This window comes from Polyodon spathula, chromosome 12 (genome assembly GCF_017654505.1).
Source record: "Polyodon spathula isolate WHYD16114869_AA chromosome 12, ASM1765450v1, whole genome shotgun sequence".
In the NCBI taxonomy this organism is placed as follows: Eukaryota; Metazoa; Chordata; class Actinopteri; order Acipenseriformes; family Polyodontidae; genus Polyodon; species Polyodon spathula.
Window position 1 is genome coordinate 23,771,654 of NC_054545.1, and position 16,395 is coordinate 23,788,048.

The 16,395-nt window shown below is 36.8% G+C and overlaps 1 protein-coding gene across 2 annotated transcripts in view; it reads right to left on the bottom strand.

Annotated features, from left to right (window-relative positions):
* Positions 1-100: 100 nt before the first annotated feature.
* The window catches only part of LOC121324280 (CCR4-NOT transcription complex subunit 6-like), a 40,096-nt gene continuing 23,801 nt past the window's right edge, over positions 101-16,395 (bottom strand). For both annotated transcript variants that reach the window (XM_041265992.1, XM_041265993.1), the window contains exons 3-12: positions 14,832-15,018; positions 7,911-7,996; positions 7,094-7,198; positions 6,886-6,954; positions 5,752-5,909; positions 5,202-5,356; positions 4,856-5,010; positions 3,408-3,641; positions 2,910-3,112; positions 101-2,166 (exon numbers count right to left, since the gene is read on the bottom strand). In XM_041265992.1, coding sequence (XP_041121926.1) covers positions 1,954-2,166; positions 2,910-3,112; positions 3,408-3,641; positions 4,856-5,010; positions 5,202-5,356; positions 5,752-5,909; positions 6,886-6,954; positions 7,094-7,198; positions 7,911-7,996; positions 14,832-15,018 — 1,565 coding nt within the window. In that variant the 3' untranslated portion in view covers positions 101-1,953. The remainder of the gene's footprint in view (positions 2,167-2,909; positions 3,113-3,407; positions 3,642-4,855; positions 5,011-5,201; positions 5,357-5,751; positions 5,910-6,885; positions 6,955-7,093; positions 7,199-7,910; positions 7,997-14,831; positions 15,019-16,395) is intronic.

The window sequence follows — 16,395 nt, forward strand, 5'->3', positions numbered from 1 at the left end:
CTACCTTTGTTTTCAGCTCTTAAAACAGGTTGCTGAGTTTAAGTTATAAAATGTTATAGCTAACTTGAAATCTGCTAATTATCAGTTCAATTAAGGGTCTAGTTAAGTAATTGTGAGCTCAGTTGGAATGAAAACCAGCAGACACAGGGGTCCCCAGGACCAGGGTTGGGAACCACCATCCTAGATCACACTGACCACCATATCCTGTTCTTTTTTGATTCCCTGCCTGCAGATGAAACAAAACAAGCTAGACCAGGCTATTGCTCATTGAGAAAGTCTCCCCTTTTTAAAAAAACAAAAACACCTTGTACAGAAAGCACTGCAACAGCTAAACTAAAAGATCTTTACACTTGGCTTAATGTTAATATGCTACAGATGGCACTATACACAAATAGAATATATAGCAATGGCCTAGCTTAACAGAAAAGCATAGTTTGGTCACTAGGAATATAAAACTATCTTTAATAGTTGCATGGGTGATTAGTATGTTGGAGGTGGGGTGGGGAGATTTACACTGCTGCAAAACTACATTTTAAAAGCCCAACCAAAGAATGATAAGATCAGAGCACACAATGAATGACAAAATTGACATGATGATGATGATGATGATGACATGATTAATGTTCCTTAATGAAAAACAAATTCAAAAGCACTGTGCAAGAGATGAAAGCAGTGCCAAGGACCGGCAGGTGTAAAATTTCATTTGCCGTTCTCTACCTGATCAATATGGTATTCAAGAATCCATGAGGACAGAAATGCCACAGCTTATACAAAAGTCTTCATAAAATCTTCACAAATGTGTACAGTATTTAAAAAAAAATCTGAAAAAAGAGGTTGTACAGGTATTCTCTGCTTGCACAGGCAGTGCTGTTTGAGAACGAGAGGCACATTTTTTTTTTACATTAATTTATTATTATTATTTTTTTAATTAGAACATGGTCCTTTCAAATTGATTTTCCGCAGCAGCACAAATTGTATTTGTTCCCTCCCTCAATTTGTTTTGCAGACAGGTCAAAAATCAAACTTAATCTTCTTAACAGTCATTAAGAGGACAGGTCAGAGTAAAATACTGTGCACCATGATACAAGGCATTCAATGTCATGATTTTCCCCCCCATGTGGCCAAGCAGAGAATGCAGAAATGCAAGTTCAACAGAACTGAAATAGGGGGAGGGAATATACAAAACAGGAGCTGCATAATTACGGGGCTAGAAAGCTGTTTTGAGAAGAGACAAAGTGGATTTGAAAAAAGCTTTTCTAGAAATTAATTTAAAATAAGCAATGTTCTCAAAATAAAATGTGGTACATACGGGCAATTGAACCCAGAACAGTGCAAATATTAGCAGAGAACACTTGTTAACGTCTTTACAAGCTGGTCATTTTCTTTTAATAACAAATGAAACAGATAAAAATGTAGCCTTAGTTTACAATACAATCATTTTTCCAAATTTCTTTTAAAGTACAAAAATGCCATTAATATTGTCTTTTGTGGTTCATATACAATCATTAAAGGCTAAATCCAAATTCTATTTTATACAAACACTTTTCTGTAAAAACCTTGGGAGTGAAGTATGGAAAGAACTGATTAAAGATTGTTACTACTGGCCTCAACTAGCAGTGCTACAGATTACATATTTCAAATCTATACTCTGAGGCTTAAAACTGCATATTACTGTATAAAACAAGGTGGTAAACATCAATAAACCAAAAGGTGGGTGCTGGAAAAAAAAAAGAACACCCCAACCTTTCAGCTCATTAACAGGATATAAAGTACTAAAGGGCTCATATACTATGTTGTGCTGAATAGCAGGCTTATTAAACTTTTTAAAACAGATGAAAAAAAAAATAGAAAAAAAATCCCTGTTGGCCATACCTCACTCCTCTATATTTTGATTTTACAAGTTAGTTTACAATATCGTTCAGGGGATACCATGCCCTCTGAAAAGGTTAGCCACTACCTCCTGCCAGGAAGGTGGATTCCATTGACAGGAGGAAGATAGGGCAGTATAAGCTCCAGTTGTGCAAAAAGAGAGAAGTGGTCAGAAGGGATGTGTGGGTGCGGACAACCACTGATATTGTTCTCAATAAGCCAGTGAGGGTCCAGTGGCCCGAGGATGCCCAATACATTAAGCAGAGGCTTGGAGTAAAAGATGTAGTCGATAACACCCTGGAACAAAACAAAATGAAATTCTTCATTAAATATTGCATCTAATGTGACCATTATTTTATACATGCTTTATCCAAGAAGTTTCACCTATACTTTCTTAGCAACATTTACGAACGAGGAGACAACCATTTTGGCCCAATAAACGCTTGTGCGGCTCTGTAGCTAACTGATCAAAATTTAAAGTCGGGTCTTAAAAATCGTGCAAGCATTACTTCAAAATCAATCCAGTCTCATTAGAATATCCCAACGTAATGAATATTGATCCTTGAAATAGAATCAGTGCTAGGTTTCCATCTGCACCATAAAACCAATAAAACTTGGGAGCTACAGGCTTTTCTACCTGCAGTCAGATGCAATTCACCTAGAAGTTGAAATAAAAAAAGGGCAAATATTGTTGTCGTAACAGTCGTTATCTGAAGCCCACAGTCCAAACTGGGCCCTATGAAATCGGTTTGACTGTTGATTTCTGCTGCTGATTAAGCCGAGCTGTTTGAGTCACTTCTCAGGTGATAGATGGAAACATTGCATAACCACATCTCAAAACAGACTTCAATTAAATTTGTGTCTGCAAACTAAGCTGTTACAGTCAGTTTTGGATACCTTTGTCTGGTGTTCATTGCCTTGACTTCTTGATGATGAATACCAGGTCTCCCAAAATGAAGGGAAGCAACTAACACTTTCAGATTATTCATTAAAAGAAAATTAGTACAATATTAGGCGACGCGCAACATCACAACACTCACCTTGAAGTCGAAAGTGTAGTTAGTGTAAGGCATAAGGCCATTCTCATAGGCACTCTTCAGCTTAAAGCCATGAGTTATCCTTCCATTTGAAGTTCCATTCTTCCCATTGCAGTTGAAGTTGGTCAGACTGTCGCTGTACCGCTTGTCTTTAAAATCCTTGTGAGTTGTGTCAACCCCTCCAGTGCTCAGGTATTCCACAACACCTAAAACAAAAAACAAGATATAAATTATATAAATGACCCTCCTTCCTTTTAAATATGTTTTTGGGTACCATATTCAAACTTGTGGATATCCATAAAATTCAATAGCTTTCAGTAGTAATGCCGTTTGTCTCAAGGATTGTAGTAAATATGAACAATCCCAGGGAGAGCATAATGTCTGCAGCCATCAAGATTTCTGTTCCTTGCAGGCTAATCAGTTATCACCAGCAAATCAGACGCTAAATTAAAGATATTCGAGAAATAACCCATTAAAGATTGTATAAACACCAGTTCTTACCAGAGTCCGGCAGGGAGTTGAGATCAGCACAAAGTACAAGTGGGATGGCGTTTGCTTCTCCGGAAACCGATGACAATTTTAGACTGCGAGAAGCCTTGTCAATAATGTTTTTGACCTCAGAGAGGAACATCATGGTCTGAACCAACTTGACATCGGGGTATTCTGGATCCCAGTGCATGTGTGCATTAGCCACAAGGATTAACTGCTTTTCCATACCGTGAAGGGACTTCCCAGCTATTGTGAAAAACACAACATTATTCTATTCAGATCACATTTAAAACACATGGAGTGCCATGCACGCTAAGAAACTAAAATAATTCAGTGGTCTCTCACAGTTTAAACAGATCACTGCAACAATAATCCCTTACAAAGATGTTGCCAACAACTTTATTAAAGATTAAAGGGTAAAACTCTGCTCCCTGATTTGTTGACCACAGAGTGTCATCACATCTAAAAAAGACATCTGTGGAGAGGCTAACTGGCAGGGTAAAGGAGGGTGTCATTACATTCTGTCTGATCAGTTTACAGTTTCATATTTTGTTATGGAAACTAAAGTGGGTTATCAGACGAAGCATCCATAATATCTCTGCAGATCAGGAATTACAGGAGAGTACAGAGCACCAACAAAACTGCACAAGTAAACACAAGCAAGTAACCATAACCAGGCTTTCATTCCACTTCTCTGGCATATTAGAATGTTTGCCTGGATCGCTACACAGATGTGCGGTGCAGAGTGGTCATCAGACTGTGGGAAGGAGGTAGACTGATAATGTTCTAGTAAAAGGTATATGCAAAGTCACTTGTATTCCTGTGGACAATGTGAATCTCCCAGGAAGTGCCTAGTGCAATTTAGAAAGCATCCTCATTTTAAATAAATGCTATCACACCTGAAATAAGCAATCATATTGAGACTCAAAAAATAATGCTCCAAAACTGATGTTTTTTGTTTTAACACAGATACCAGACATTTTCATAAAAGTAAAAAAAAGTGGAAAAATAAATATTCAAAATTGACGAGCGAGGAGGTGGCCATTTGGCCCATCAATGCTTAGTTCCTAATAGCCCATTTATGCAAGAAACAAAAAAAGACTATTGCAAAAGGATACATTCATTAAAAAACAATGTAAAGTTTAAAATCAATATATTCATTTTTTTTACGTTCTACAACGGCAAGGACAGTGATGTTATTCATTTCAATTAGCTATGTTGTCACAGGTTCTCTTTAAACCTATTTTTGTTAGTCATTTTTCATTTGATTAGGGTTAGCCATTGTATAAATCACATGAGTGTCCTAGTGGCACTTTTGAGGCAGACTGATATACCATGACCAGATCTAGGGCTTGCACACTTCAGGGTGAGCGCTGTGCATCACCTCGTGCCTCACACCCCATCCGAGAGGCACTGTTATCCCATCATAATTTAACACCACAAGTTTAATTGAGACTTACATGACATTTCCATGAGTTCTTTACGCAGCTCTAACAATGCTGCCACGCCAATGTTGTCCTTTGTCATCACTCTGTTCAGCATTGCTTCTGAACCCTCAGAGTTTGCCATGGCCAGCTGGTTGAACTCAACAGTGTGTTTTTGGATTAAGTTAAATCTGTAAAAAGTTGTTTGCAGAGTGAAAATAAAAAGTTGATCTGTAAAATTTAGGGAGCTTGTGTCAAAGGTTAAATACTATAAAATACTATAGATTGCAGAATCCCAATTTCATATTCAACTTTAAACAGCTTTAAAAATGTATTAAATACCCTAGAGAAATACAAACACAAATCGACACAAGGCACTTACTTATCCGATTTGTAAAATATTGCACACCCATCGACATGCTTCCTATCAGACTCGGACATTGTCCTAGCTCGGGATTTCGGGCTGAAGAACCCATCGTAGCCTTGCTCCTTGAGCTCCACCAGAAAATAGGTGAAGAACTGCTCCGTTTCAACTTCCTGTAAGAAAACACTATTTTAATTGAATAAGGGTGTTATTTGGAACTACAACACTCCAGATTCTCTGGAAGAGGCATCTTAGGATTTATTATTTATTTGCACGACAACAGTAATCAAGTGACAGAGATCTGCATCATGTCAGAAACAATAATGTGGCTGTGAAACATTTCATTTTAGAGAATCAAACAATATAGGTTGTAGGGATGGGTCAGTGAATAAAACTATTCGAACAGCATATTACATATTCGAGTAGATGAAAAAAGCCTTCTACATTAGCTACTATTAGAAGCAAATACTTTAGTAAATAAGACTTTTTTTTTTTTTTAAATGGTTGTTCTAAGCAGGTTTGTCCTTAACAGTTAAGTGAACAATTAATGTTTGTACAAGCTTTTTACCTGAAGACTTATGATGTCTGCATTACAGCTCAAAATTTCCTGCATTATTAATTTCTTTCTGTACTCCCAGTTCAGTGCCCACGATGGACAGTAGCCATACAACTGTCGGGTAGCATATTTGTCACAAAGTACATTGTAACACATTACAGAAAACAGGGCTGGAAGGAAAAAAATATAAGACTTTAGAAGCAAGCATCAAAAATAAATTCCTGTCATTTATTGGCAAGACTTTTGAACAAAAGCAGGTTGGTTCAGACCATCTAGTTAGATCTAGGGCTGTGCCAAACGATTAATTTTGCCATCTAACGATTAATACATCAAAATAATCTATTTAGAGTGCAGGACTTCCTTTTTATTTGTTTACCTTTAATATCAGTATTACACCAGTGATGACAAACAGTAAAATGGCAAGTATCCTTTTTATATACTTTTAGGTTGATATGAATTGTGTTGCCTAGCAATAACATGCTTCAAAAGCAAACCAACAGTGATATATGCTCATTATATACTCATCAATACAGAATTTTGCTCTTGGAACGTGCAATTAAGCACTACAGCAAAAAATGTAATAAAATTAATACAAATGCGTACAATTTTTTTTTTTTTTTTTTTTTTAAATCAGTTCTAGGTAGCGTTATCAAAATGCCTATAATGTAAATGAATGAAATTACAAATTTAAAATCAAAATACAGAACCAAGAAAACAAAAACCAAGGAGAACAAAAATCAAGCTGTGTATAAAATATTGGATATTGTTTACACTTTGCTTTTTGCTACAGAACTAAAACTAAAAAAGTTATTCAAAGTCACAGATGTCCAATTGCACTAAACTCAGGTGTGGAGGTAGCCGAGTGCAGAGATATTGTAGCCATGTTTATTATGTCATGTTGGGGGGGAAAAAAAAAAAAAAAAGCCATTCAGTTATATATTAGTAACGTACTTGTAAACAATGATATGATATATACTGCTCTTGCTATGCCATTAACAAGACATGTTCATGTAGTCCTTGACGCACACCCGACTGCACTGCAAATGAAAATTGTACGTGATCCAACTCAAACTTCTGAATCACTAAGCTACACGAGCATCAGTTGTTAATTAGAAAATGAACAGAAAAGCCTTGCTGCTTTAATACCTGCAGCCCGTGTTCGGTCAGGTTCTTGCAACACAATCCATGACCTTGAAGGAGGCAGCTCTGTTGGTACTGTTGGGGAAAAAAAGAAAAGGGGTGGGTGTTTAAACAGGGTTATGTTTAAAAAAAAAAAAAAAAAAAAAAAAAAAGTTTTTGAATGTTACCCTATGTATCCTTCGGTGAACTATTACCACGAGAAGACCACACTTACTTCTTTTCGTGGTACCAGCCAAGTTATCAAGCAAGTAATTCAGTAGCCTTCGCGTTCCATCTGGTTCCTGATATAGGTTCAAGACTTCTTGTGCAAGTGGGTTTCCTGAAGATACAAAAATGAGCAAATCTGTTAAATATCATACTGTTGAGTTCACTGTACAGTTTAGTGTGTGCAGGGAAAGTGGTACCATGTACAGATCCCTGGTTTGGAACTAGTTGAAAGAGAAATTAAATGGCTCAATTTATTCTTAAAATGCAATTAAAGGATTCACTGAAATATTTTTTTTCCAAGCTATTCCATAAATACAAAAAAGAAACACGGGATTACAAAGAAATGGCCCCATGTTTAAAAAGTGCATTGCATCAGTGCATTTTAGCAATACAGCCCTTTAGCTAGGTTCTGCTGCTACCATGTGGGCAGCAAAAAAGGGTATCACAAAGTCATCCATAACTACTAAACACTCACCAGTGCTCAATTTATAAATATTCAATGACAAACGTTTCAACTAGACATGTTTTCATATTTTCACTGAAGACACTAAAATACTTTGTTTCTTTTAGTTCTTCTAAACAATACAAAATTCCCTGCAGACAATCAATCAGATTAACATGTTTAACTGGGGATCAAACCAGAGTGAATGAGGAGCAATACTTATTTTGCCTAAACACATTAATTCCTCTGTAAAATGGCTTTGGCAGGGCTGTGAGCTGGGCGGCCCCTCTACACAGAGATTCTTTTGGCAGTCTGACTCTGTGATATTTAGGAGGTAAAACAGAATTAAGACTGTTGCTCTAAACTCAAAACACCATCCTACCTTTCAACCCCAGTGTTTGCAACTGAAACAGTTTTCCCAGCTCAAAAGGTAGAACCCGTAACAGGTTGTTATTTACAAGCAGTTCCCTTTAAAAAGAACAAAAAAATAAATAAATTAACACATGATACAATATGTATTACAGGTGTAGTTACTGTGAAAATCTGCCACAGGTAAATTTCATGTCATAACTAAAATTAACTTTATAATGCTGTTTTCAAGGCAGAGGGGTCTTAACTGATCTTAACACTGGCTGAGATATACTACCAATGTTAAATATTAAACTGGGATAAAACCCAAGATTTACAAAGATACATTAAGACACTCAAACACTGAAGATTATTTTTGGATCTCAGTGTTCCCCATAATTAAAACCAAGATGGAATTTAGAGCCTCCATCTATTTCTATAGATCAGTTGAATAGACCCCAAAAGGCTCAGACAACAAATACCAGCACTAAAAAATAAAAACTTAATAAAACTAACGATGAAAATAAAACAAGATTAATCAAACTTAGACAAGATGTGGTTTACTAAATGCAGCTGTAACTTCAAATATGGCAGCCACATTAGTTCAGACATCAACATTTCAATCCTGAAAATACAAAGTCACTAGCACTAATGGTTTCAAAGATATGTCTTGTGTTACACCCACAATCAAACTTGTCCTTGAAAGTCACAGAACACACGTGTACCGAGGAGGAAGCCTACATCTGATCTACATTAATGATTTAGATTCTGGTATAGTAAGCAAACTTGTTAAATTCGCAGACGACGCAAAAATAGGTGGAGTGGCAAACACTGTTGCAGCAGCAAAGGTTGTTCAAAATGATCTAGACAAGATTCAGAACTGGGCAGACACATGGCAAATGACATTTAAAAGAGAAAAGTGTAAGGTACTGCACGCAGGAAATAAAAATGTACATTATAAATATCATATGGGAGATACTGAAATTGGAGAAGGAATCTATGAAAAAGACCTAGGAGTTTTTGTTGGCTCAGAAATGTCTTCATCTAGACAATGTGGGGAAGCTATAAAAAAGGCTAACAAGATGCCAGATACATTGTGAAAAGAGTTGAATTTAAATCAAGGGAAGTAATGTTAAAACTGTACAATGCTTTAGTAAGACCTCATCTTGAATACTGTGTGCATTTCTGGTCACCTCGCTATAAAAAAAATATTGCTGCTCTAGAAAGAGTGCAAAGAAGAGCGACCAGAATTATTCCGGGTTTAAAAGGCATGTCATATGCAGACAGGCTAAAAGAATTGAATCTATTCAGTCTTGAAAAAAGAAGGGACTATGCAGCGACCTAATTCAAGCATTCAAAATTCTAATAGGTAGTGACAATGTCGACCCAAGGGACTTTTTCAGCCTGAAAAAAGAAACAAGGACCAGGGGTCACAAACGGAGATTAGACAAAGGGGCATTCAGAACAGAAAATAGGAGGCACTTTTTTACACAGAGAATTGTGAGGGTCTGGAATCAACTCCCCAATAATGTTGTTGAAGCTAACACCCTGGGATTTTTCAAGAAGCTGCTTGATGAGATTCTGGGATCAATAAGCTACTAACAACCAAAACGAGCAAGACAGGCCGAATGGCCTCCTCTCGATTGTAAACTTTATGTTCTTATCTCCAAGTGTTCCCATCACCTGGACACCAAAAGTCACATGACCACAATATGGCAGCCATCTTAAGTCAGAGGTCAAAAAAATGTGTTCGATGTTGCCCAATAAGTTTCCATAACACTAAAAATTAGAAGTACGAGATATTAGCAGAAGTGAGACGATGGCAGGTTTGCTTTTATAGGCACATCACTATATTGAAGTCACTACTAAAGCAGCGTAACCAATATATAAAACTATACCACTTCACAGAAACCATTTTTAAATAAAGCAAGCACACACAACAATGACTTGTTGAGGAGCACTCTCACTGGGAACGGCTGTTACTGGAATGAACAGGGACGGTGCTGCTTTTGTCAGTTTAGGGATTCTAGGTCTTTTCTTGCCACCAAGGCAGTGGATTGCTATGACGAGAAGTAGTAGTTGGCTCGAGCAGGAACTGGCCAGTTTCCTTTTCAACTGGATCAGACCTTTGAACTTCATTTCTTTTCCTTTTTGTAATGCTTCTTCAAAGCCCATCCAAACATAATTGACACTTTAGTACTAGTACACTTTTGCTGTATGAGAAACAGGTTTTGTTTCGCAAGTAGTTCCATGGAGACAAGAGAATGCCCTTAAACCTTAGCTCGACAAGCATGGAAAGCTTTGTAACTATCTGGGAAACGCTGCTTCAATGCTGCTAGGAGTTTGCTTGCAACTTTTGTCATCAGAACAGCTGCCAATCAGTTTTCCTAAACTTGAGGGGACCGTGGATGAGAGGATTCACAACTGACAGTGTTGGATAATTTTCGCCACTTGCTTCAGCTGTTGCCTTTTCAAACTTGCTCATTACTTCCACAACGGAACTGGCTTGTTCCCATTCAGCAGGTAATCGTGATTTGGAGCATTTTGTTTCCACCAATTAAACAAGTAACGGCCTGTGATTTTCTTCAAGGCGCAGATCCTTATATTGAGTTCCAGCGTACATCCATGGCTTGGCCCAATTTATTCTTTTTGTGCTCCAGCTTGTTCTGATTTTCATACAGGTTCTGTGCATTCTTATGGCTTTGTGAATAATGACTTTCTAGATCTTGTCCAATTTGCAGATTGTTGCTGAGCCCTGGAACGTTTTTCACAGCATCATTGATTGTTAGTTGCAGCATGTCCAAAACAGGGAATTGCAGGCCCTAGATTTTGAATCCTTTTCACAGCAGCCTGAATATTGCATGCATAATCATTTACAATGAATAGTTTTATTTTCCACCATTCAATAACATGTCCAGTACCTCAATCCACTTTGTCAGGATATTTTCAACAGTGTGTTTTACAGGAAAATAAGGTGTATCCAGAAGATAGTTTCATTTTGAAACATTCAGTGAGAAAATGCGCTGTGGAGAGAAATAAATGCATCATTTGCTCTTGATGACCAGATCTCACTGGTCATTCATAAGGCAAGAGGGCTATCATTGTGTATTGTTTGTGTCTCCTGTTCTGCAAATAAAATCAGGAATGACTGATGCTGAAAATGACGTACAATGAGGGATATCATAGTAAGGCTCAAGTTTATCTAGTAGGAGATGGAAACCCCTACCTTCAAAAATGCTGAAAGGCCTTAGATCAAGTGTAATCATTATGGCAATCTTCTCAGTTTTTGCAGCTTTGGAAATTTTACATTGGTCATGAAACTGCCAATATTAGGCTGAACCTTTTCTGATCTGATGAGTTTTGGGGTTGGAGATAAGGCGCTCTCTGCTTCCCAGATCTCTGAACAATTTCTGATGTTTTGCTCTTAGTTGATTCTTGTCATCTGTAGTGTTTCCTGTCAGGTTTTTGATTTCACTATTGCATGTCTTGTAGATGCAGTTTTATCAAAATAGTCCCACACAATGCTGGGTAACTTCCTTTTACTACCCTCAGTTCCCTGTCTAGACTGTCCCTCAGCTTCTGCCATGATAAGCACGATAGTTTATTAACTCCTTAAAAATAACAATCAGCATTCCCTCTAAGCTTTTTAGATACTGAGAAACTTGCCATTTTGACAGAGAACAGGTCAAAGTATCAGTGAGAAACATGCATTAACCTTTAATATATATTGGTTGAATTATACAATTTTGAAATAATATTCCAACACAAGTACGCCTAGAATTGTACAAATTGTTTTAAATTTAAACGATGAATTTACTGTGGCTTTGCCTCTGATTCTGAATTGCCCTCTGATTATATAAATCTGGAATTTTTATGAAACATATTTACCTTTATGAAGCCTGTATGAGATCTTATCATAAATGCAGCCCTGTCAGTAGTTGTCATAGATATAGACTGCATGCTTAACTGGTAGCATGCATATAATTGTTTTATACTACTGTATAAAACACTGACATCTGCACTGCCTTTAACTGCAACCATCTTTAGGGTTACTGATTTTCCATTTTTGGGAACAGCAAATTCCATTTTTCAAAAATGGCTTGTTACGTTTTTCCCCCCAATTCAACAATTTGAACAAATACAATGTTGACAGTTCTAATAAGTAAATTAATAAATATTACCATTTTTTATTATTATTATTTAAAGCCATTTAGTTTTTTTTTATAATAAGACTTCTGTTGCTACAATAGTAAGTAAAGCACCTGAAAACACTTCACTGGCTCATGTCTGGCATTAAAATAAAACAGGAAATCCCAAGAATTATATTACAATAGTTCAGAAAACAAAATGTCCAACACTGCAGTGAGAATCATATTTTCAGACTTCAAACAATGTAGTTCAGTCTAACAATAAAGGTGTTTTCAACAGACCTGTTTAGCTTATTGCTGGCATTACAACAAACATATATGAAACAGTTTATTAACAGTCCAGCAAAGTCATGTGAGAGTAATCCTATGTACAGTAGTCCACAAATTAAGTTTACTGCTGAAGTTACAGAAACCAGGATACAATATGACACTGAACCCTGCTGACTGACTCCGTTGCTCTACACAGGTTCAGTGTTGTGGATCACTCGATTGTAATTTAAATAGCACCCCTTTTAATGTAAACACAACTAATCCTCCCAATTGTTTCTTTGCTAAATTTAACAAGGTGCGTCTCTGGACAGAATGTCTTTATTAAACAAGTGTTGCGACTACCTTTACACACGAGATCAATTTCCTTTAACGTATAGCTAGAAAAATAGCTTTGAGCTTCTTCATCGTCAAGTAATATAATGCAATTATAAATGGTCATTGTTAAATATTGCTAATTATAGCTTTATTAAAAGCAGGTAGCATAAAATAAATACTAAACATGCAATTAATTTGGCTTGCTTACTTTAGGAAAGCCCCGTCTGAGCGCAGTACAGTACCTTAATTTTCCAGCACAGAAGAACGCAGTGCTTTGCTATTGCTGCAGTCTTATTTGCTTTCTTGTTCTCTACGTGTTTACGACTGGCAATACGATCTTTTAATAGTATTGACTCATGCATGATAAATGGAATGACACCAAAAGTCATATATACAAATATTTTACTGAAACACTGCATTCTTCATTGGTGCAGCTACCATGTTGAGTTTCAGCAAAGACAAGTGAAGTCACATGATGAATAAACAACTTGCAAAAAAAATGCACATGGCATGTCTTCTTCAATTATTGTACTATACATTTAGATGTCTATTTGTCTCCATTAATATTCTGATTACACTTACCAGTTTCAAAACAATTGAATTAATGCTATTTCTAAAATGGTTGTTTTTTAAAAGAGGAAATAAAACAAAAACCATCATAGTATGAGTATTGTGATTTTTATTTGTTTACAGGTGTATGTATCTTCTAAATAATGCTTTGCACCCCCCCCCCCCCCCCCGTACCAATTAGATGTAGATTCGCTGGCGCCCAAGCGAGCTCTGCCCTAATGTGATGTGCATTTTTACAGAGGGAAATCTTAGAGTCAGTTGCAAGACAGACAGAAATACGCTAATGCTTTGCAAGAATACTCTCAAAATGATAGGTTTAAGGTTGATATCTAGGATAACTATTATTAATAATAAGTTTGCAAAAAATGTGCACCTTTTAGCCTCAGTGGGAACGCTGAACATAATACAAGAAAGAATGGCAAACAAACAATATTATAAAAATATTTGTAATGAATAATTTAATATTTAAATATTTGTTTCAGGTTGCCATTCTTGTATTACGTTTAAGAATGATTCATTATTAAATTAATAATAACAATAATAACAACAATAGGAAATTGAAACATGTGTTTATTATTAAAAAAAGAAAAAAACATTGTTAACCTGCCTTGCTGACTAAACTAAAATGAGAACAATAACAGATACATACACACTTACAAGTGAAAGTCCCAGTAAAACAATACAATAATTTTGGGTAGCTCACTTAGAAATACATATTTATATCAACATCCATGAACCTTCAGTTTCAAGGGTGGGTGATCTGACATGGACTGACCCCATATTTACATAATTTAATATCCGCTGCTTTTCTCTTGCGTTACAAAATGTCAGTAATAAGGTTACAGATAAAAGAAAGTATTTAAGCACTCGCTCACCACCTTTCTCTGACATTTATTTATAACGAAGAGTTCTGATACTACTCTATGCTCCCTGTATGTTTTTGTTTGTGACGTTGTTTTGTATGCATTGTGGGAACTTTACAGGTGGGCGGGTCTCAAGGTTCCCTTGGACTACAGATCCCATAATGAGCAGCTTCCGTGGTCGCCTGATGCAAACTGCCGGAATCAAAAGTGGCTGGGATGCGAAAGTAACTTATGACGAGTGACCATAAAGACGACATGAAGTTTTATAGTGTAATAAATCTATCGAAATTGTGCAGTTTACTAAATCGCTCAAAGTCAGTTTCGGTGTTTAAATTGGAACCGTATTTTAGATTAATCGCTCATCACTACTCTTAAAATTCCAGGCTACTAGTTGAATACACTTTATAGCTAATATAAAAAATACACACATTTCCTGTATGTGTCCCATAGACTGGCAATTTCTGTTGCTCAGTAATTTTATTTTTTTATAATTTGACTACGCTTGTCTTAACCTCAAACTTCCAGGCACAATATTTCAGACAAATGTACACTCCCTGGAGTCCAATCTAAAAAAACAGCACAATCTAACCACTGTATTGTGCTGGATACATGCATCCAAAACATGCTGATGGAAAAATGAATTTGTAAAAATCCTTCAGTCCAAGTTGCCCTTTTGGTTGCAGAACCTTCAGGCAGATGACATCATTAAATAGGAATGCATTATCACTGCTACAACTGAAACTGAGCTGACAATCACCATAAATGAACGCATACATAATAACCATTTACCTGAGTGACACCATGTTTCCAAGCTCCGCTGGTAGACTCCTAATCTTATTGGAGGACAAATCCAAGTAGACCAGATTATGGAGTTTGGCAATATCTGGTGGAATGCGGGCTAGGCAATTGTCACTGATATGCAACGCGGTCAAATGTGTAAGTGACCACAGTGCAGTGCTTAAGCTCCTTACTCTCCCTGCAAAACAAAGTGATTTCATAAAATTACACATTTTTAAATGCAAGTCGGTGAGGTTCAGTGATACACTTTTATAATGCCAAAGTCAGGAGCCATAGTTATGAGGCTGTGCAATTTGTGTTCCTCTTTAAAATAGCATAATGAAAGTTTAAAATACAAAACACAGCCTGTGGCGTACGTGTGGCATTGAACATTATAAACACATTTCTACATTTGTTGAACATTGTACTCTGTACTGGTCTCAAACAAGTGTCTGTGCTGAAACTCAATTATAAAAAACTATAGGGCATGTCGTTTGATTTGCCCAACTAGGAGGTACTGCTTTTGTGTCAGACCACTGATATGGTGGTTCTTTTTCTCACTGCGTAGTGAAAACGTGGAAGCGTGTGGGTTAAATTACTTTGCTAATACGAACACCACGTTAAGCTATGTTTAACCCTTTGCAGTCCATTTATTCAGTACTCAGGCTCGTCAGGTCCAATTAATTTTTAAATTAATGTTTAAATCCCCCCCCCCCCCAGAGTAAAACAGGTTTGAAAAGGCACTTAATCACAAGAAGGACACAGTACTGTATCTCCAGCCAAACCCCATCCCTTGTTTGCTGTATCTTTATAGATGTGCATATTGACAAATCCTCTCCTGACCACTCGATTTATTACCAAACTCCTAAATAATGCGATCCAAGTCATTATTTTATTACTATAACATCTCAAAAAGCTCCGCAAATGTCTGTGTTATTCTTTGAGCACTAGATGCAGAAGCAGCTATTGCCTTTGTTTATGTCCGTGTTCTCTGTAGTTCATGGGGCTATGATTTATGCCCTTTTTTCGGCTTCATTCGGCTCCTATCGGTCTTACTCGGCCATTGAAAGGTTTTCTCTGCTTTTTCTGCAGCAAAAACGACTAGAGACTTGTGCTTTACATCTTTTTATGATGTCACACAGGGTCCGACATCGACTGGAAAGGGAAAATTGTAATGTCAGACCTGGTCCAACACAGGACCACAAAGGGTTAATAGTTACTGTTCCAAACAGGTTCTGTCAGGTCACATTTTACTACTTTAACACGAAGAAGAAGAATTTATAAGTTGTGCCTCCATGATAGGATTCATCGCCATGGCCATTACAAAACATCGGCAGAGGACGTCCAGGTAGATGCCGAAGCCCTTTTAAACACATGGCAAACCTTTTATGCAGCAGTCACCACTATGAAAAAATCTCTGAAACCACTGTCACTATCTCCAAAATATCTAGTTTTCACAAAAATGCACACTTCTGATCCCATTTAAATAACCATTCACTTTTGGTGATGTATCATGCCTTTTGTCCACTGTAGTGTTTAAGGTGTACATCAATCAGTACAATATTTGTGATCACAG